At 36.3% G+C, this 23,112-nt stretch overlaps 1 protein-coding gene across 1 annotated transcript in view; it reads left to right on the top strand.

Moving 5' to 3' along the window:
* nbas (neuroblastoma amplified sequence) overlaps positions 1–23,112 on the top strand; it is a 163,040-nt gene that overhangs the window by 53,586 nt on the left and 86,342 nt on the right. The window contains exons 27-38 of the mRNA XM_014469212.2: positions 2,001–2,063; positions 4,193–4,315; positions 4,404–4,506; positions 4,665–4,742; positions 4,867–5,021; positions 9,112–9,224; positions 12,295–12,408; positions 16,651–16,764; positions 18,561–18,718; positions 20,127–20,210; positions 21,423–21,572; positions 21,994–22,107. Coding sequence (XP_014324698.1) covers positions 2,001–2,063; positions 4,193–4,315; positions 4,404–4,506; positions 4,665–4,742; positions 4,867–5,021; positions 9,112–9,224; positions 12,295–12,408; positions 16,651–16,764; positions 18,561–18,718; positions 20,127–20,210; positions 21,423–21,572; positions 21,994–22,107 — 1,369 coding nt within the window. The remainder of the gene's footprint in view (positions 1–2,000; positions 2,064–4,192; positions 4,316–4,403; positions 4,507–4,664; positions 4,743–4,866; positions 5,022–9,111; positions 9,225–12,294; positions 12,409–16,650; positions 16,765–18,560; positions 18,719–20,126; positions 20,211–21,422; positions 21,573–21,993; positions 22,108–23,112) is intronic.

Here is a 23,112-nt window from a genome sequence, read left to right as displayed (position 1 = left end):
GGAATCTGAACTTTCAACAGTTGCACATTTTGCTCTTTTCATCTGTCTCAATTTAGCTCCACTGTGGCACTCCATGCTGTGAGTTTATGCTTTTCTATTGCACACTCGCCACAGGGAATAACTGCACTGAAACAAGAGGCACTAGAATTGGTTTGGAGCAGGGGTCTCTTTTAATCAGTGTTTAATATTATGATAATCAGACCAAATTTATTGCATTTATTTTTATGAAAAGTGACTGCTTTGGCCAGGGGGCTTGTTTTGGTGTTCTATACATGAGTGTAATATTTGGAACAATCCTTTGGAGAGTTTTGTCAGATTTGCTACAAATATCCACTTTGACCTGTTGATGAATAAGAATTATTTGATATCTAGTAGATTGCCTCACAAAGATCGTTACACCCCTTTAAACTTTCTCACATTATGATACATTACAGCTACAAACTTTCATGTTTTTTTTTATTAGATTTTTATTTGATAGTTTTAAATCAGCAGAGCTTTGTTAACCCTTTAAACAATAATAATTTCCCCACTTCTTCATAATTATACACTACCTTGTCTTGGTCTGTCCCATAAAATGCTAATAACATTTATTTAAGCTTGGAGAAAACATAATAAGCAGTTTAAAAGGAATTAATAATTTTAACATTGCAAATGTTAAAATTATAGTTTGCTGTCAATTATTGACTCTCTAACCTCAATGATAACTTGCATAATAACAGTGGTGTTAACATTGGAAGCAAAAATTTGCATTTTTAAATCAAATCCAATCTTGTTAAAATGGAAAACTTGAACCACAAATGGTATGAATTACCATCAACTCAATCTAAGAGCACTGGCTGAAATTTTGAAGCTCAAACTTTACCAGGACTAAGTCACATGATCAGTTGTCAGTCTAAATATGATTCAGTATGCCAATTTTTTGTATAAATTTCTCCTGAAACACACATCATAGCACTGTCCTATTGACATTACCACATGTTTGTCACCAAAACAGCCAAGATACCTGACTTTGAACCACACTTGGCAGAGTTCCAATTGTTAACTGTCTATGAAAAAAAACTAAGTCAATTAATAAAGCCTTCATCTATTTTAATTTTTCTCTGTTATGTTTAACTATTCAGAAAGATGAGTGGTTAAGTAACAAAAGAAGATGATGCTGTAAAGCAGAGCAGTTTTTAAGTGTTTACAGCAATTATATTTTGAGATGTTAATGTTTTATATTACTTCAGCTATACTGGAATTTGACCAGTTGTGGAATAAATATTGATCAGAAATGTTTTGTTATAGTATTGCTATACAATTATTTAAATTCATTTTATAGTACTTTTACAATGGAGAAAATGGCTCACCCTCCTTTAGGGACTTATATTCTGTGGCATTTAGATTAGAAGAATTTGTGAGGCCAGAGTGTATGTGCAAAAACCTAAACTTAACTTTTCTCCTGGGAGGGATTTTTCTAACTTATTAAGCTCCCTGACCTACATAGAATGATGCACCTTTGTGAACCAAGATAGAAACTGTTACTTAGCTGCTCTAGCTCAGGTTTTCTAATCTGTGACTCTGGCTAATTAAGTCTAAATCTTCTAAGAAGAACATAATTTGCCTTTCCTCTTGGCTAGAGTAAAACGTAGGAATGAACAAGACATTAGTGAATCAGGGACATAAATTGCAGGAAAAGTAGATGTGGAGGGCTAAAAGTCAGAGCTAAAAAGAAGAAAGCAGAGAAATGGGTTAAAATGTCAAGATTTTGTTTGTGTTTGGTGGGGTAGAAATACACATTTACACATGGTTTATTATATCATGTTCTCTGTAGGGGAACAGGCCAACCTAGTCCAGAATGCTTTGCCTCAAGCTAAAGCATCAATAGAGATGTATTTTTGGTAGGGAATTGATGGAGATTTATAAACCCAAAGTGTACATCTTTATTATGCAATCTACTGTTTATTGTGTGCTCCATTTTACTGACTAAAAACCTTTTTTTCTGTTTTATTGCTTTACAGACCAGAGACAGACATCACAGGATCACTCCATGACAAAGTGGACAAACTTGAAAAGCATCTAAGGTATATTTGCTCTTTATCTATCACCTCTGTTTTTGTTCACTTTGCTGATGTAGGAATAGATTAGTTTAACAGTATGTATCTACAGGCTCTAAAAGTTATATATCATAATTTGCACAGCCTTTTCCTTTCTGCTGTGTTCAATCTTTTAGATCATGGTAGACATATTTCCATGTCTGAAATCAGGAAATATGTAATTATGCAGTAGTGCTAAGATAATTTCAAATTTATGCAAATTTCAATTCCAATTTAAATTTCGTTTTACATTTAATTTTTTTGTATATATTTGGAATTTTTAATTGAACAAAACAGGATTGCCTATCGTTCTTTATCCTAATCTCTTCCACAGCTGCTATTTAAAATTCCCTTAACAACTTGTAAGGTGTTTCTGTTCTATCATTAGTGATCTATTACTTGGGAAACTATCAATGTAGACAAATTGATAAAGAATTTAGCATTTTGACTTCATAGCAACCACCAAAAAAGAGGAGACACAGATGCACACTCAGCTCACTCACTCACTCACTCCGTATCAAAGGATCATCGACATTCCCAGTGGGTTAAAAACGCCCCAAGCGTTGGATCTATTGCGTTTTTTCTCTTTTTTCCTCCCTGTGGCTCCCATGAATGCACTTGGAAAAACAGTAATGATGAAGGTGAAGATGGGGGATAATGATGAAGCCGGGAAGAGGGCAGTAGCCTGATAGGAATCCCAATAAATAGGGTGATAATAAAGAAGGGAATGAACTAGCTGTGAGAAAGCTAATGTTGAAGCTCAGTTTATCCTTTACATAGTTTATATGCAAGAATCAACAACCTCAGGGATACCTCAGGGAGCTTGCTGATTGTGTTTATTGCCGTGCCATGCTGAAGTTCTGTGAGTCACACCACAGATGAATCAAGCAGCAAATGCCAAGTTTGCCCTCCGATGACTACCATAATAAAGACTGGCTACAGTTGCTGTCACTGCCACTAACTTGCACATTACCCTCACAGAGCTGTAATTTTCAAGCCTTGCTGTTTTTCTTTCACTCACACACATGCATTACAAGTACAAGCCCTCACACATTCACAGGCACCTGTTTGCTATGTTAATGAGCTGCGATGGAGATCGAACATCTGTAGCAACACGACCCTGTTGAGACAGGAAGGGGTGCCACGCTAATCCGTCACCAACACCTAGCCTCTCCCTTGGTCACATAAAACAGCTGTCAGTGTGTGTTGCACACAAACACACACTTACAAATCAGTGCTGTCTCTGTGACATGCACTTTATCATGTTGTTCTTCTGACTAGAACTGTGGTTTCTCCATCTGCACTGTGTCTTACAAATGACTCTGTGCTGCCAAAATAATGAACAGCTTAGATTCTACCCGTCTTCCTGTGGATTGTGCTGGTTTTATTTTGTTGTCTTTGTTCTTTATTTAGTTTGGCTTTTCCAACTGTGACTTCTTCTCGTCATTATTACTTCTTTATTAAATACACTATAGGAAAATGTTTGTGTGGCTTTGTTGTTTGTTAAGGTATTGTAACTCGTAAAATCCCTTGATTTATTTTTACTCATTAGACTAAAAATGGTAGATTATAAATACACAATGCTTCTAACAGAAATGTGGAGAAACTTGATTTCGTAGGATGTCAATTGCAGATATTACAGTTCATTACATCTTCGGTGGAAATAAGGTCAACATTGCATCAGGGTTTCTACACAGTGTTAAAGTCTGGAAAAGTATGGAACTTATTGTATTTTTCAGATGTTTAAAAGTATGAAAAATAAGGAAAAAATTAGTACTTTGGAAAATTGAGCCTCAAAATTGAACTTGATTTAAAATTTGAATTGAAATAAAATATTACACCTGATAGAGTGCAGAAGAGAAAGTAAAGGTTAGTTTAATTTATCAATTTTCTTCAGCAGCACTACATTCTGATTTTGATAGTCAGTTTTAGCTAAAATTTAAAAAGTAGCACAAATTGACTGGGTCTGGAATTCAAAGGACATGGTCTTTGGTGCCTTCCTAAAATGCTGTCTGTAGAAGGAAGTGATGAGTGACTTTATGTTAAAAAAGAGATCTATTTCTCTAAGCTTTTGAATGTATAATTTTTTTGTAAACCTGATATTGTTTGCTTGGCAGTGTGGTGGAAGTTTTGGAGAAGCATGGCCTCCAGAAGCCCATCTCATACGTGAAGAACAGCCAGAACAGTAAGGAGGAGGCCCACCAACTAATGGTCAAGCTGTGCCGTCACACCGGCCGCAAGTATGAGCTCAGAATAAAATGTATTCATGAATGTGAAACGGGTACAACAAATGTCTGAATATGTTGAATATTTGTGTGTTGCATTCAGGAACCCTCCAGTCAGTGATTCAGTGTGGAGAGCTCTCCTGCAGGACCTGCTTGATATGCAGCAGAACGTTTACACTTGCCTAAAATCAGAGACATGTTATCAGGTATCAACAAGCAGTAAATTCACAAAAAAATACCCCACTTAGTGCTTGTGCTAAATCTTGTAGTTTAATACCCTGAACACTGAAATTTACACTTCTCATTCAACAAAGACGGATGTAATTTCCGCATCACTTCTCCTTATATTTTCTGACTCTGGCAGATTTTTGTTGAGTCCCTGCTGTGCTCAAGCCGTGTGGAGAACATACGCCTGGCAGGGCAGCTTATGCATTGCTCCACGGTATGTTGAATAAAACTTACTTTGACACGGTCCTGCTACCCCTACTGGGTTCTCCAATCATTAAGCTGCTTATAATAAATTTCCATACTCATTGATCTTGCTGTATTTTTATTCATGTTTCCAGGTGAACCAGGATGTTCCCGTTAGCTTGTCTTTCCGGGGGAAAGGTTGTGCTTTGAAGGTGGCCTACAACAGCAGCTTGGAGTTGGTTTTGGCTGCTGCCAGGGAGTACTTCAACTCCTCCACAGCACTAACAGATCCCTGCATGGGGCTGGCCAGGTAAGGAAGAGTAGGAGTAGCTGTATTTCCATATAAAATGGCCACTTAAAAAATAACTCTTTAGCCAATTCTTACTTGGCATGAATTAGACGTAATTCAAGTGCAACAATTCAAATTTTGAAGTATGAGCCCGTTTTTAATGCCATCTTTTGTGTTGTCATAGAGGTTCAGAGATGGCAAAAATTATTAAATTAAGCAAATCTCTATATAGTTACCTTAATGTGTCATGAATTATATTATGTGTAGATGAATAGAAATACATTGAACCCTTTCTATAACACGGTTCACCTTTCACGGCCTCGATGCTTTGCGGGGTTTTTTGTGCAGTTTTTTTTCACAGTGCATTGTATTCTGCGTCCTGATTGGCTAAACAGTCTCCGCACTGCTTCTGTGTGCCAATAACGTTACGGTATTTAAATATACAGCTTGGTAAATTTTGGCAAATATTTTTGCCCAGAAGAAAAAAGAGCGACAATAACTACCGATAACTATGTTCTTCTCTCGAAAAAACACACCTGCACTACAGGCTTCGGAAGAAAAAGACACTAGAAAGACGGAGTCAGGCCGCAGCGTCACTGTCAGCGGAACAGTGAAATACGCGAGTCACAATTTCTCCTACTGTACTTCATATTGATGATTACAGTGATTATTTCACTGTAGTTATTTGTAAGAAAGCATTCTATTTGTTAAAAAAATGCTTAGGCCTGAAAACAGGCTTTGTTCTTTGGTTTCAATGTAGAGTATTTAATTATGCTGCATAATAATTGTAAAAAAATAAAGGTAACTACTTCACGGATTCGCCTATCATGGGTTCTTTTCGGAACGCAACCCCCGCGAAAAACGAGGGTTCACTGTACTTATTATATAAGATATTAGTGGTTGCATGGTGTAATACATTAATTTATTTGCTCTATCAGACACACCGTGTCATTATCTTTGGGCAGGACTAATACTGCTTTAATCAAAAATAATTGTCCTTAAATTGACTTACTATGAGGTTAACCAATCAGATGTTAGTGACAGTTTAATGGATCAATTTTCACTATAGAGCTACACAACATTGTAAATGCATATATTTTTTTAGATTATTTAGATATTGACACACTTACGTACTAATGTAAGTGTGTATTATTGGACAAATTGTTGTAGTTACAAAATGTTATTTCCTTTTTTATTTGCAATTGACATATTAAAATATATTTTTGTATTTAATGTTAATTGTGGTACTTTTGGCTTTTGTTGTGCCGTATGAACTTTTTTTTTCTGTTGTATCCCCTTTTAAAAAAATGAAGCAGCAAAAAGTCACTGCTGGTGTCTGCTTTCATTTTATCTTCTGTTGTGTGCTACATGAAGATTTTGTATTTGGGTTTCTTGCTGGCTTCAGATCTTAGAGGGGGGCCGCTGGATGTCTAATCTCACCGTCTGTTCCTAGTGGGGAAGTGGGACAGTAATTGGGTCGTCATTCATTTATAGTAACTAATACGGAGGCCCCCCTCCACACACTTGGACAGCATCATCTATTGTAACACTCCCACTATGTGAGCATGTGCTTCTGTGCGTGTGTTTGTTGCATATGAGTAAAAGGGAGAAGAAGCCGTATTAACTAGTATGTATTACTAGAGAGATCAACCGCCAGTGTTTTTGTGATTATAAAAGCTTCACATAGTACAGATGCACATTTTGGGAGTTTTGAGACTGACGGAAATCTTGTTTATTACAAAATTAACTGCTTAATGGCAGAAATTTGCATAGAGCCATTATGAAGTAATCTGTTGAAATGCACTTAAATGCAACGTTAATGGAAATTTGCAAAAACCCTTTTTGCACTGTTAGCAAGCTATAAAGTATGTATAAAAAGAAAAATTAAGGCCAGACTTAAACTTGTTGGCCTCGTGTGTATTTGATGTAGTGAACAAAATCTAAAAATTTTGACAATTTGAGTACAGTTTGTACAATTTACTTCCCTGTGTGTTCTTACAAAGAACACAGAAAATCCCCCTTTTCAATCTTGAATTAACTGACAACCTCTAAGACTAGATTTATTTCTGTAACTCGTTTTGTTCTCTTTTATGTTGTTGCTTAATCTTCAGTGTAGAACAGATCTAACAACTTACTGTCTGTTGTGCTTTAGATAAAAGAAAGAGCTGTTAAAATCTACTCCGGAAAAAAAGTCAGACACAATTCAGCAACCATTAAGTTGTTGTCAGCAAAGCGTCTCTGTTGTGTTTGAGAAAACTCATCTCTGTTTTTGTTAGGAGGGGAAAAATAAAGAAAACAAACATACAGGGAAAAAAATAGGAAAAAAATGTTTGCTGCATTGTCCGTCATTATTCCATGAAAGAATATGTCAATATTTTTGCTTCTGTTTCAAAGATAAATTGAATAGAATAATTAAGTTAAATATTTTTTAAATGTTGCACAAAAGAATCTGAAAATGATAGTTTAGGTGGAACAAACCAATGAGACTTTTTTCTGTTTCTTATTGGCTCTGTCAGTGCACACATTTAAAAATCCTTCACAACCTAAGCACATAATCAACATGTCCTTTTTGAGTTTTTCTTTCACCCATCTGCAGCTCTTTCTTTTGCTTCTATCCTTGCCAGGACAAACCTCTTCTTCCTGGCAGAAAAATCCTCATCTTGCTTAAAGAGCAGGTGAAGCTGTGTGGAGAGTTTGTGGAGTGTGCAGTCTACTGAGTACTTATTTTTTAGAATGTTTTGGTCTCATTATTCTTTATTGGATAAATTACTACACACGTACAAAAGATAAGCCGATCCCCTCCATGTACACAGATATAAGATCTGTATTCTCAGCTTGGGAATGTATGTTAAATTTATCATTTTGCCTTGTTTTTTTTCTGTCCCAGACCTTGTTGGTTTATTTATATCTAAAGTAAACTTGCATCTTGCTCACTTGCTCATTCAGCAAACTGTTTTATATTCTAAGTGCTATGCTGCATAATCCTCTTAAGGATAATGAGTGTGAATTGTATTCCAAGAGAAACTCTGCTGTTGTGGATCCGTCAAATTAGTCTAGACTTTGTAAATAAATCCAGTTTAGAAACCTCGTCACATTTCTGTTTGCACTGCTGAACTCTGAAATCTTCAGGATTAATAGTATTTAGTGCTAACTGGAATAAAGAAAATCCATTTAGTCTCCTTAATTTTAATCAGTTTGTAAGGTTTGAATGAACATAAGTGGGTATAGTCCTCATGTGGTGAAAACCTTGAATAAAAATGTTATTGTGTTTGGGTATAAACAGGTTTGAACAGGACATCAACATTTATTTCTTGTGCTGCTGCCGAAGCAATAAGTAATTATTACTATCTTATTAATGTTATCTGTAACATTTGTTTATCTAGATCTGAAAACAAAAACTTGGTGTAGAATTCCTGGTAAGGAAATTCACTTAGATTTTAAGGGCTTCTTGTGTTGATTTGTATACCATTTTCTTTTCTGGTCTTTACAAGGTGACATGTGTAATAAGCTGATAATAGTTGGTAAATAATCTGTTCCAGTGGCCACCCAGTAGACACCTGCTTGAAACCTAGATCTCGCCAATTATGCATCCTTTCCCAATATATTGCATAGTTTTGGCTGTAAAATATGTTTCACCTTTTGGACAGTCAGTCCACTGAGTTCAGTAAAATAAAAAAATCAAATAAAAAAAATCAGTAAAAACAATAGAACAAGCAAACATGGACCCAAAAAACCAGAGATGGGAACAGATTGTTCTAAAACGTGCAACAAAACCCCTAGAAAAATTAAGAAAAAAATGTCTGAATTGGAACCAAATCTTGGTTTAATTTCTTCAAAAATGTAAAATGTACAAATAGCGAGAAGTGTAATATCAGTACAATAAAAAAATAGTTTTAGTGTGGTAGGTGTCGCCCATTTAGTTTTGCTACATTGCCGGGGTTTTTTTGCAATTGAAAACATTTCGAAGTAGCCAAATGTCTCGTTTTTTTCATACAGCTGACTGCCAGTTCACCGCAACATGTAGAGGAGCAAGAGAAAGCTCAAGTCAATCCAGTGATCTGATTTATTATAGGTAACTTCCTTTGTATTGATTGACTGTTCTCTTCCTTAGGGCATGTCTCCAACTGATCACCGACTGTCCTCCAGCCATCCAGGAGGAACTGGATCTCATCAGTGCTCTCAGTCAACTGGAGGACTTCAGCGTTCGCATTCTCCCGCTGCAAGGTGGTACACAATGTGCTTTTCCATTAAATATCCTCAGAGGTGAACTTGTCTAAAATGTTACTCTTCACCTCCCTAACACAAACGATAAAACTTGTCTCCCACCATGCATCACCCTTCTACGTATATGTTTCTCCTTCTTGTCTCTATATCTAAGTATACGGTTGTTTATGGATCAAGTGTTGCACAAACATCTGCCCGATGGCCTAATTAGGATCAAAGTTTTATGTCTGTGTATGCATCCTCTCTCATATTGTTTCTGAAATGTCTACTTCAGGTGTAAACCTGACCGATATGTATTCATCTCTGCACTCGTTCTTGTGGGAACAGTTGCTTTCAGGCATTTCCTTCTGTTAAAATAAAGCAGATGAAGCAGAATGGCATATTGTCAGGCTTAAAATTCAGCATTCAAGGTCTACAGCTCCAAAATTTTATACATTTTCTTGACCTGTTTGTTAAAAACAGGTGAATGAAAACACGGCTCATTGCGCTGGAGGTTTTTACTTCCAGTTTAAATTATGCTCTGTTTGTTTTCCACAACATCTCTTAAGTTCATTGAGGTTCTCATGCACATATCTTATATTCACATCTGAAGTTCCCATCACAGCAGGAGTCTAAACCTTAACTAGGTCATTGCATCACCTTAATTCTTTTCTTTTAGAGACAGTTTGATGAACTTTTACCGCTGTGCACAGGATCAGGATTATTGTGTGATGAAAGAAGGTAAGGAGGTGAAGTGGTGGTGTAAAAGTTTCTAAATTGCTGACATGCGTAAGAGTAAGAAAAAAAAAAGATGGTGTGGATTTGTGGACTGGGTTGTTAATGGGTAACTCCTATTAACAACTGGTTAATAGGAGTTACCCAGTTTTTACCCAGCTCATTGTACACCAGGGTGTCTTGCTTTAATGTTTACTTGAACATGTTTGGAACTACTTGTATGCATGTGTAGTGAAATAAGGTTCCCTTGGTTGCTGTTAGTACTGGGAGACCACATTACCAGCTTTCTATTGCCAAAAAAATAAAAAATAAATAAAAAATAAATCTGATAATGGCTTGAGTTTTAATTGGACTGCAGCAAGAGGGGTTTGCACAACTGTGTGTATATTTATATTTCAAGATCACAAAAATTAGGCTTAGTGATTAGTCGTGATTAATCACAGCGCCAGAGTGTGATTAATCTGATTACTTTTTAATTGATTGACAGTAATTGGGTGAATATAAATGTACATCACATTTTGATTTTAGATTTTCATTTGAAATTATGTTCATTTTTCTTCCACTTCACAATTGTGAACAACATTAAAATCACATAAAATCCCAATAAAAAACATTGGAGCTTGTGGTTGTTACATGACTAAATGTTCAAGGGAGGTTAATAGATTTGCAAGCCACTGCAGATAGTAAAATGACTCATACAGATGAGAAGCAGGATGTGCATCTGTGGGGCCATTGCTGATGTTTTTTTCCTATTTTTGCAGTCTGTGAACACACAGCTGAATGCTCCAGATCTGTTAACTGACAAAAAGCTCTGCTTTCAGAGCCTAGTAAATAAACCTGCTCACACTTTTGGACAATTATATATTCAAGAGCAACAACTGTTTGTTTATTGTCAGAGTGATCTTCTTTTTTTTGTAAATAAACCAAATTTAAGATGGAATAGTGGAGGTTATCTTATTTATTTTACAACCAAATGTTGACTTTTTTTTTTTTACATGCATAAAGCAAATAAAATCATAATGTTGAAATGGCGCGCAAGAGCTTTTTTAGGACTGTAATACTACTGTTACGGTCACCATCTCATTTTATTTTCACATCAACTTAGAGACTGGAAGACGGACAAAATGCCTTAGCACAACAAAATTCCTGTGAAGAGAAAACTCAACTTATTGATTTTATTTGACATTAGTGATTGTGTGAACTGCATTTTTACTCCTCAGGGCCAAAGCTGTTTTCCCCACTGTACTCGGGTGTCATTTTATTGCACTCTTTCAAGGACACAGTACTTTTTTTCTGAATCTCTCTCACTTTCTCTCTCTCTTTTTCTCACACACACACACACTAAAAGAATAGCACATTATTTTTCTTAAAGCGTACAAGCCATATCCCTGCTGCAATGCTGTGTAGCAGATAAACGCACACAAGTATGAAGCCGAAGCATTTGAACATATGTAATCCATCTCAAGCTTTTTTTTCCCCTCAGCCTTTCTACAGAGCCCGAGGCAATGCCTCATACACCCTCTCTCTCCCCAGAATTCCCTCTAGGCCTCGCCCAAAGTGATGCCAACTTTTAAAGATCCTCAGAGGGGAGCAAATAATTCACAGGGCCTTGTTGAGTTTCTAAACTTGACATGTTTCAGTGCAGGGTTGAAGAAATGTGAAAATTGTAATTGGGGAATTTGTGCATCATGAATTAAAGTAAAGTTAGTTTTGTATGGAAAATATTTTCACTAAAAACGTTTTTATTTTTAGATTAAATTTTTAGATCATTATTAATGAAAGCTATAGTGGAAAAATTATTTTAGGATCCTTAACATTATTTGTCTCAGCAATGCTTACTCGTAAAAGCAAAAGTTCTAAGATAAATGGGGATTACCTTGCAATTCTTTCATTTTGTGTGGAATACAGAACTATGGGTCTTTAAACTCACTTTGAGCATTTTTTTCCATCTGTTATTGCTTATCCTTAGACTTAAAATGTCTGACTTTGCAGGTCAGACTTCAGAAGTTGCAAATATTGGTCAGAAAAAGTCTGATCAGTGCATCTCTTGTTTATGTATGCATTTGTTTTACTTTTAGCTTAAACTTATTTTAATTTTATCTCTCCGTATTCTAAAGTGATTATGCAGAAAACAGTTAAAGCTATTACTGATGATTTAAAATATGTTTTCTATAGTTTTTTGCATTTATTATGTTCCACTTTATTTTCCTGACATGTTCATAGCAGCTTCATCATTCATTTCACGCAATTTCCTGTTATTGAATCATCAACTGTAACTTTCTCCCGACTGAGTGTTGTAATTTGCCACACAAGTGTGACCACCCTTTGTTTCTTTGTCTTCTGTTCTTCCCTCCAGTGCGACTGCGATCAGACCGCTTATCTCTCATCCAAGAGTGCATCGCCCAATGCTCCACAGCCTACAAACAATCTGCCACGTTGCTCAACCTGGCCTCGCTTCTACGAGTGTCAGGTACATGCAAAGTCACCTCTTTTGCTTTTGGAGCGTAATCATGTTGAAAAGGGATGATGGGTAAACTTTAATGATCAAGACTGTCCTGCTGGCTTTTTGTGTGATACTGCTTTTAAGATGAAGTGAGATACATACAACAGAGTCCGACCTAGATGCACAATGATGCATGCATGGGTGCTTTTAGCAAGGTTGCTGACAGTTCTCACACGGCAGAGGAACAAGACAAGTGTTTCAGGTTTCAAGCAGGGATCGATTCTCAAGCTCACACTCACAAAAGCAAAACCCACATTTCTGTTCACACAAACATTGTATTGAATGGTCTCTAAATTGTTTGGTGCACTACAACATTTTGCATATTTGCTTGTCAGACACTGAATCGGTACGAGGCTGTTTGGTCTTTATATTAACAATTTCCTCCATCAGAATGACAGTTCAGATAAACCTTCTTTCTTTACTGATTTATTTAGCAGAAAGTTTACATTTTATTCCTAGTTTAGCATGTGTTGCTCTTAGAAGGTGATTTATGAAAGTTTTTATCCACTGCCATCCACTAATCACTTCTTCTGGAATTGATTTATTCTCTGATGTTGCTTAAAAATAAACCTTAAACTTTTGTATGTCCACTTGTATGCTGCTTAACTATAGCTGTTTTGTGAAGTTCTCAGCAATTTGCTAGAGAACAAAAAAAAAATCACAAAAACCAAGGGACACAGCAGAGGTGTCAAAGATGAAGCTGTAGAGGAATTTTAAGCAAGGTTGCAATATCTCAAGCTTTAGACATCTTGCACAGTTCAAAACGTCATCTAAAAATAAAAACAGTATGGCACAGTTGCAAACCTACTAAGACAAGGTTGTTCACCTGAACTGAAAAGATGAAAAAATACAGAGCATTAAGCAGTGAATTAGCCAGAAAGCCCATGGCCACTCTGAAGGAACAGCAGAGATCAACAACTCAAATAGGAGAATACGTTGGTAGAACAGTTTGTCTTTCACGCCACAAATCTTGCATTTGTTCGAGGAGGACAAGAAGCCATTTTTGAAAAAAAGCCAAGTAAAATCTCAAAGTTATCCATAAGCTGTGAAGGGAACACGATAAGCATGTGGAAATAGAGGCTCCCGAACAATGAGACCAAAACTAAACTTTCAGGCCTCCTTTTGTAAAACAGAAATTGCACATGGTGATGGCAGCATCATATCAAGGTAATCCTAGTAAATAAGCCTGTTAGAAACTGCAGAAGTCTTGACTGTTTTTATTTATAATGACAGTTGTGGAGAAATGATTTTGATTAATTTTCACTCTGTGTGTATCTGTGTGAATAAATGCTTAGACCTCTTGAACATTCTACATTTTCCATGGATTCAGAAAGGCAAAATTTCTGCTCATTCTCTTTTGGCCTACTTTCATCACCTCATATTGACATTTTTCAGGTTTTTGCTGGATTTACTCTCTCCACGGGATAAATCTTTGCATCAGCATTCATCTTGTAATTCCAGTAGGGGAATCCCCTACTTTTAAACTGAATAATTTATGATTTGTTTTGAGTTTTCATATGTGGAGATGCATGTTGCACAGCTGTTCCACACCGACTGTATCGACCAGCAGTGCAATCAGTACAATAAAAGAGGAGAAAAATGTAGGCTGGCTGCAAATTGGGAAAGTTGATATAAAATCCTCAAAGAAACCTTGAAGGTAGCACTGTGACCTTTTCACCCAGGAAACCTTGATTCTAAGAGGTGAAAAAGAAAACTTTAACTTTAAAGAAGAACCTAAAGGGAAATGTGTCTTCTTTTTAAGATTTCTAGAACATTTTTGGTTTCTATACGCCTCCAAAGTTTAATGTTCTACATATCAGAAATACAGGCTGTCACCCTTTTTGTGTCGCTGTATTTGTCCCTCCAGCTTTCATCTTACTGTTCTTCCAGGGTCTGTGAGTCTGTCCCTCCATCCTCTTGCTCAGAGACTTGCCACCAGCCAAAGGAAACCTGCTAACTGTTCTCATGGCATTTCTGTGTCTGTACCCCTCACAGTTAGTCAGCAGGAACCTCTCCCTGTGTGGTTTCAGAGGGGAAAAAAGAAGGGAGATGAGAGGAGGAATAAACATTTTTTTTAAAATAAATAAATGCAGGAGGGAGCCTTTTGAAGGGTGCATAGCTCCAGGGCTTTGTGGTGAATATTTAATGCAGGTATCACCAACACACAAGTTAAAAACACTTTAGAGATGGGTTTCTGCCTCGACAGAGATGCTCCGTAAATCATTCAGTATGTGAGGTAAAATAATATATGAAAGGATCAGTAATAATTATTGAAATATTCCTTTTTATACTGATGTGTTTATAATTATTTTTTCCACTGATCCAGATTATCGCTTTGGGAGACTGTCTTTGTATGACATTTCACAACCTTTTGATTTCAGCGTTTGATAGGTCCATCAGGGAGAAGTACACATATTGATCAGATTATCAATATGTCTGATTCAGATGAGCTTAAAATAAATACCAAGAGCTGTGTGGATTTAAAAACAGAACAAGATGATGGTTGGTTTGCTCAGACACAAACATTCCTCTATATTGAGGTCCTGACAGCCTTTTGAAGACACCCTCTCACCATTCACCCAGAAGATATTTGACAAATACATCTCACCCCCTCTTGGTAAACACCACATCTCTAACCGTCACTCACACTTCACGCACACAGGCAGCACAGCCAAAGACCAGCGCATTTCTTCATGCAGTGTCTGTTCTTTGATCCTCGGAGCACAAGTTTGTTCAGAAGCTGCGTTTCTGTCCATGTCCCTTTTGATCTCATTGTCCTCCCCCCCTTTTGTTTATCGAGCTGACAGAAAAATCAAAGGCTGTCCCGATTCTTCACCCAGTTCCCACCTTTATTAAGATATTGGCTTTTTTTTCTGTTTAGTGAGAAGGCATGCTGGCTGACTTTAACATCTCAAACAGTCTATTTTGGATGAAAAGATATGGCAATGACCACATTTACGAAGACATCAAATAGTATGTGATCTCTGACTTTTCGAGACCATTTTATTGTAACGATTTAATAAGTTCTACTTGGACATTTGTGACCTTTGGAATCAAAAACCCCAGATTTTTGCAAAACATTTTATGGAAGCATTGGCACTTTTTCTGATTTCTGTCTTTCACTATGAGAAAAAAGGACAGATTTAAAATTCGTTCTCTTTGACATGTTACTAAGGACTAACGATGGCATTCTGTCCTTTTTATCTCTCTTTGCCAAAGTGTTATTGGCTGTCATCTCCACTACTAGCATGGACTGATTCTAAGAGAGGACAGAAAGCAACATCTGTCTGTCCAGCAGACTTGGATATTTGGACAAACTTACTCTTTCCATATTTTCCTGTCCTGGTCCTAAAATAAGAGCCACATCTGGACACGTTACTTGTCCAGATGTGGTGTTGCTAGGTTCCTCAGAGTCATAGAATCAAATTCTTAGAAAGTTGAATTGATTTAATGAAGGACAGAGGTAAATCAACTCAAAATTAAAGGGAAATCTCCAAAAAAGACATTTAAATAGCTTTCTAATAAGAATAATTCCTGTAACTTCAAATATGTAAAATATAGAATATTGTGAAAAAGTTGGTTCTACTGAGGTGTGATAGAAACCCAGTAACTTGCTTTGATAGCAGCCCAACAATCTATGAATATGCTTGGATACAACACACTGAAATTCTATTTTGTGGTGTACTGTCCTTGTGGAGAGCTTCAGTGACTGTCTTCTGGGCGACTGTCCAGTCAGCAGTCTCCCTCATGATTGTGTAGCCTACTGACCCAGACTGAGGCACCAATTAGAGTTTCAGGAAACCTTCCTTTCACTATGTGAAATAAATCGATAAGAAATGACTGACAAAAATCTATTGAACTTTCATGGCATTTTATTTTTGTGTACTTGTATCATTTTTGAAGTCCCTCTAAAAATAAAATCTATCATTGAGTGAGAGCATAAAAGAATTTACTGTCTATATTTCAAACACAATCGTGGATAAGAAAGGAAATGTAGAATTTTTTCTCCTAATTCTGTATTAAATTTAAATCTAGGGTTAATAGTAAATGAAGTTTATAACCTTTTTGAGTCAAGTCCGGAAAATTGATTTTCACAAACGTTTTAATCAGACGTAATGTCATTAAGTTTGAAGAATATTTGAAATCCTGCCTATTTGTTGCATGTCTCTGAACCGGCTCAAGCAAAAACTTTCCCTTTGATGTGTTCAGGAGATGACGACAACAGGCGAAAAGGCCAAGTGCTGACCTTGCTGGCAGAGCAAGCCCTCAAATGTCTGGACTTTAAAGCCTCTTACATCCACTGTCAGGACCTCATGGGTGCAGGTTTGTAGTTAAATGAACAGTGAGCCAATGTGCGTAGTTAAGGGGGGGGGGATGTTCTCTGTGCAAGAGGATTATTCATTAAACATTTCTTTCAAAGTGATTTTAATCTGTGTTTAGTTTGCAAAGAGATTTTTTTGAGGTTTTTATAGGTACAATTTATTACGAGAAGGATGAATGATCTATAAATATGGCAAATGGTGTAATGACTTGCAACAATAACAGCAGCAAATTTCCTTTTGGAATTTGCAAAAACAGAAATCATTGAGCTGTGGTTTAAAGCTCACATGAATCTCACTGAGATTTTTTTTTTTACTAATTGTTAATTACTGGCTAAGTGACCAAATAATATGTTGCTTCTTCTTACTCTTTCTCTGACTTTATCACCAGTATCTTTTATTGTTTACTTAAGTGTTTAGCCATTTGAAATAAATTAAAAAATATATATTTTTTAAAAATTAACACAAAAAATTATTTCTGTACTTCCAAGCTGTTTTTTAAAGAAATCTATAAATGATGTTTATACCCTTGTTGTTATAAAATTGTCTGCCAAGTGACAGACAACTACTTTTATATAGTTGTCATATTACCCCTAAATGTATCTGAATGGTACTGCCAACTGAAATGATAAAGTATAAAAACAGTATTTCATTCCACGAAAAATGAAGTGTGAATGCACACTGGTTTTTAAATACTTTTGTTTACTTTTACACTCTACTTTTTGTGTGTTCTTATCTCTAATCATATTGTGCTTTTAAAAGACATTATATTTAGTGCGTCAATGTGGCAGTGGCGCATCATGACAATCCTCAATTCTCATCATGATTAAATGTATATTCAATTGGGAGAAAATGTGTTTTTTTATGGATTAAAAACATTAAAACTGAAATCTTAAAACATTAACAAGCCACTTAGGAACAAGTTGATTTAAATGATCTTGAATTTATCACTGTTAAGATTTTTTTTAAAAACATAAATACATCCAATTATTTTGCACTTTACTTTTAATTACTCTAGTATTGGCACAATTAGAGACCTATTATAATACACAATATGTTGCCAAAAGTACATTGACGTGTTACCGCTTGATGCTAGAGCAATGGAGATGTTTTTCTTGCAGTGAAAAATGACAAATCATTTTCATTTTTCACTGGCAATGAAATTAAAAGTTGCTTGATTTATTTTTATGCAAAAAAAATCCAAAACTAGTATTAGTTTGACCAAATCATAAATTATCTGTTTGGTTCACAGAGAATGTCACTTCTTAGTAGCAATGAAAACTATAATTTACCAAGACATACTGTAGATTAATTAGGCAAAACGGAGTCTTCTCACCCTTCTGACCCTGCATTATCTTCTACTAGGAAGATAATGCAGATATAAAAAAAAGAAATATGTTCCAGGAAGAGATGATGAAAACCAATCACACGCTAAGTGTGTGTTTGAAAGCAGAGTATTTGTATAGTTGTCATTCAAAAACCAACACTTTACCTTGACATAGTTCTCATACGAAGCTTTAGTGAGTAGCACACATACTATCTTTCAGTTGATTTTCATCCAGGTAAGATTACTTTTAGACTTAAATAAGAATTTCTGTCCAATTGATGGTTTGTATAAGTAGGTAAAAGGTTTTTTTCTATTGTCAGTGATTAATTTATATACTTACTGATACTGAATTTGCGTTATATCATAAAAGGTTCATCAAAATTTGAATGAAACTATAAGATAGTCACCATCTTACCTTGCTCATTTTTCTTAACTGTGGCTCTCTTCCTCTTTTCCCTCTTATGTTTCCTCAGGTTACAGTCCGGCGTGGGAGGTGTGCAGTTTGCTCGGTCAGAGTGAGGGTTACAGAGACCTGGAAGCACGACAAGAATTGTTAGCCTTTGCTTTGACGCACTGTCCCCCAGACAACATCCACGCCCTCCTTGCTGCCTCCAGTGACTTGCAAACTCAGGTTTGGACAATATGGCCTTTTTCAAGTAAAAACTAGAATCAATTGCTATTCTGGATGCACAAAATTAGTCTTTTGAGCTTATAGATAAGATAAGATTTATTTGTCATTGTCATCAACAGATTACAAGATTGAGATTTGCTCGACTCGAGTTAAGATGCAGGTTATGTGCATATAGATAATATACAAAGATAAAGAAATAAATATATATAATATTCCACAGCTCTTACCATAGGTATCAAAAAACATTGCAAAAACTAATTTATTTTTCCTTATTGATTTTATTTTGTAATACTTAAATACTCGCCTTCTCAAAAAATAAATTTAATACCTCAAAAAATAAATGTAATACCCCATAACCATAAAGGTGTTTCATCTTTGATTTTTTTTCCTTTCAAAAGTTTTCTTTACAACTGCCTTTCTGAATTGTTTGTCCTGATTCTATTTTTAGGTTTATAAAGAAAAGTGCATGCTCAGTTAGGTTCAGGATAGACACCTGTCTTGGCCGTTCAACAGCCTTCACACTCCCAAGAAAGTCTTTCATTGCTGAAGCTTAAAGTACAGATCTGTACACTTCAAAACTTCTCCTGTTACTTCAGCCAACACTCACAACGTTGCACAGCAATGACCCAGTTACATCGGCAGCCATATATTCTCATATCGTCACATTGACTTGACTATATTTGACAGATGATGCCTATGTTTTCTTTCTCTGTGCTCCTTTCATCCAGCTAGACTTTAGTCAATGTGTCAGTTGTCCATAGGATCTTGTTCAAATCTTGGCAGATGTTTCTGCACATGCAAATCAGATCCAGTGTTTCTCCTCTTCACTTTTACTAATTTGTAAAGTCAGTTTGACTTCTGATGTTCAGCAATTGTATGTATTTACATTCAGAAGGAGCAATTTTAGTAAAACACTTTTCCTTCTGAAAAGTGTGTTTGGCTCACATAGATATTACAGTAAGGTTATTTTCTCTTTCTTTCCACACGTATTTCACAGATGAGGGATATAGGAGCAAAGACTGTAAGATATAATGGATAAAGGATTAAGCTGTGTGCTGAACAGGAAAGCTGATTATAATGAAAAGTGTGGTTATGGTGTGGCCCTGCTCCCGAACGTAGGTGAACACATTAATATGGCATTTGTCTAGTTGATCATAATTTATCCTCCTTTAACAAGTGCAGCACACGTCTTTCCAAAGATGGGAATTAAGGAACACGTTACACATTTTATTTTTTTCCACTAAAAAAAGAGTTCCGACATTTATTTTTATGATACTCCTTTTTCTCGCTGCAGCTCAGAAATTGAGATGACAACCAGAATGTTGTATATACACAAAGACAATAAATCATCTTATTTTAACTACACGTTTCTTCAGTAAATGACTTCTATTACTTGCTTGTTTTGCAGTTGTTGTACCAGGCTGTTAATTATCAAATGGAGCCTGCCAATAAAGAGAGTGGACAAGAAGTAGCTAAGGCTGACTATCTCAAGGTTTGTGTCTTTTATTCATTTAATGTGCTTGCCTTATGTGATTATGTGATCCTTGTCTAAGCTGGTTGTCTGAGTATACCCAGGTATACATCTGGTATACACATAAACAGAACCCTACTGCCTTCCCTACTGCTCCATATTTGATGACTTGTAAACTTAATGTTAAGGTCTGCTCAGTTCCCTTGGTTAATTTATGCCCTTTCTTCTTCTCTTCATCACTCCCTGCTTTATGATGCCTTGAGTGGGTGTTAATGTTTCATGACTTGAACTGCTTTTTGTGTATGGGAGTTCATCTGAAGCTGCCTGTTGTCATTTTATTGTTATATTAATGCCACCAGATCTCACTTGTGTATATTTAAGACCTCTAGATGTCTGTTTGCATTATTACATCTGTGTCTATAAGTATTTGTTTTCTCTTGTTTTTCAATTCCTTGACTCTCAATCCCTTGGCAAATTAAATATGGAGGAAGGATGCAAAATAATTTGGATCCAGCCCACTTGTAGTGCTAGTGGGGTTTTGGGAACATGTGGGCATAACATGGAAATGCGAAACCTGACATAAAATTTGGCTGTATAGTTACAAATACATTCAATTTGAAAAAAAACAATATCTTCTTTTAAAGAGGTGTCTTGCATTATTTTACTTTCAGGATAGTTTAGAGAAGAGTTTTACTTTTCAATAATGCTGAAAACATATTTTAAAAACAACCTGACCCCATGTGAAAATGACATTGACAGGCTATAAGTGTTTTGCAATAAGTGGCAATATGTCTTTTACATCGCTTTGGAGAAATTTCAGGTTGTTTAATTCAACCGTGTCAAACCGTTTTTCAGAATAAATAGCCTGCTGAAGATCATGACATTTCGGAACAGGACATATGTTGATTTTGAGATATTTTATCTGACTTTATGTTGTCAGATACATTCTATTCAAGTAATGTCTATTAATCAGTATGGCCTGGGACATTTCTATTTTTATGCTTTTTTTTCAGATCAGACTTTCACTTAATTCCACCTCCCACCTTAACAACATGCAACTAAAATCTCAACCTGCTGTGATTTTAGATGTTGTTGCAATCAATAACATTATGTATAAAAAATCTTGTTCTGTCATGCAGGGTCATTCTTACTTGTTAAGGCCTCACTTTGCATTCATAACACTATTAAATATTTGAAACATCTTTGGTTTCTCTTGTCACTTCTTGGTTGCAGGCCGGCACATCTAGAGACCTCCTTCATAGGACTACAGCAAAGACCATGGAAGTGTTGACCACCACTGGACTGACAACCAAGGCAGTGCTGACAGCAGTCAGTGACCACCGTTGGTGGAAGGAGTCACTTAATTACCTCCGTCCACTTCAGGTGCACACACATTACTAACCTAATGGGCCTGTATCGTAAACAGTTTGGAAGTAAAGAAACACCAACAGTGTAAGGAACATGGAGAGTTATTTGATTCCTGAGGTTTCTGTCCTCTCTCCCACTTATTCTATGCTCCTGCTCCCATTCAGACTTCATTAAAAACACCAAAAACCAAAGTTCGTCTGTTGCATAATTAATTGAAGTTCCTAAATATTTTATCATCTTGTGGTTAGCGGGCTGATAGGTGGTCACCCAGGTGGAGCACAATGCCATCTCTTGGGGTAGCTAGGGGAGTACAGTGCCCACATGGCCACTACTTTCTTAAGAAAGAGCATATGCAAGGATATGAGCTTTGACAGAGCGAGATGACTGTGCTGTGGGCATGTGGTAAAAGTTTAATTATGTTTTGATGGCTCCTCAGGGTCATGGAGCAGGAGCCACCAACCAGGAAGGGGTATATGAAAACTCCAACCTGGAGCACCAGGGCTGCAGTTCTTTTTATCAGGAGCTCATTGAGGATCCCTATGTAGACCCGGTGAGTGGCTTGGACCTGTATTTACCATGGACCATTATTTTCTACTGCTGGCCATCTTCTTAAATTGTAAAAAAGACCTGAGTAGACTCCTAACTGAGTGTGTTTAATTTGATTTTTTCCCTTCCTCATGACTTATACATTTCTTCACAAACTGTGTCAAGACAAAATGAATATTGATTTCAGTCTAAGTAATTATAATGCCAAAAGCACTTTAGAAGCACTAACATCAGGGAAGCAGCATTTTTTAAGATGGGTATTATGTTAGTCAGCAAAATCCAAGATGACTTGGAAAATAAAAAAGCTGAAATACACTGCATATATTAACCAGAAGAGGAAAGGTGAGTGGGGAAAAATCCATAAGAACAGAATGTTGAAATAAGGATTTATGGCAGCAGAAATGTGCAGGAGTAAAAAGTTAAAAAAAGAATACGTTGACCTTAATACTTAGAAAATGGTCGCTTGGGTCATCTCTGCTTTTTACTCTCAGACACAAATCATATGGATACGTAAAGGAGTGGACATAAGGCGAAACAGCAAAGGCCGATATATCTCCTCTCATGACACTTTAATAGGCCTCTCCAAATCCCTTCTTTCACTTCATCTCCACCGTTGATCCATCTTCCATCATCCATCTAACAATAATTGCTCCCTGCATCCATCTCTCTGTGCCTGATCAATGGGGTCATTTTTTTAACATACAAGTTGCATTGAAGAATAAAAGAGATGAGGAAGAGGCTGATTGAAGGAGAAAGAGACAAATGCACCGAGACAGAAAGATGAATGGAGTGTTAAAGACAGACGGGAAACGTTCAGTGTCGAAGCGATGGCTCTGAGGCAAGTGGGGAGGAGGAACTTCATTGTTCACAACTGAGACACTTGAGAAACAACTTGCCACACAGCAATCCTATAAAGATATCATAAGGCCTCTTGGTTGCAAATCTTTGTTTAGCTCTAACATTCATTTGTCTACTTACATCTCTCATCTGTCTTAACTCCATGTGAATG

Source organism: Xiphophorus maculatus, chromosome 15 (genome assembly GCF_002775205.1).
Source record: "Xiphophorus maculatus strain JP 163 A chromosome 15, X_maculatus-5.0-male, whole genome shotgun sequence".
NCBI lineage: Eukaryota > Metazoa > Chordata > Actinopteri > Cyprinodontiformes > Poeciliidae > Xiphophorus > Xiphophorus maculatus.
Note: the sequence above shows the minus strand (reverse complement) of the source record. Positions and strands in the feature narration are given on the sequence as shown.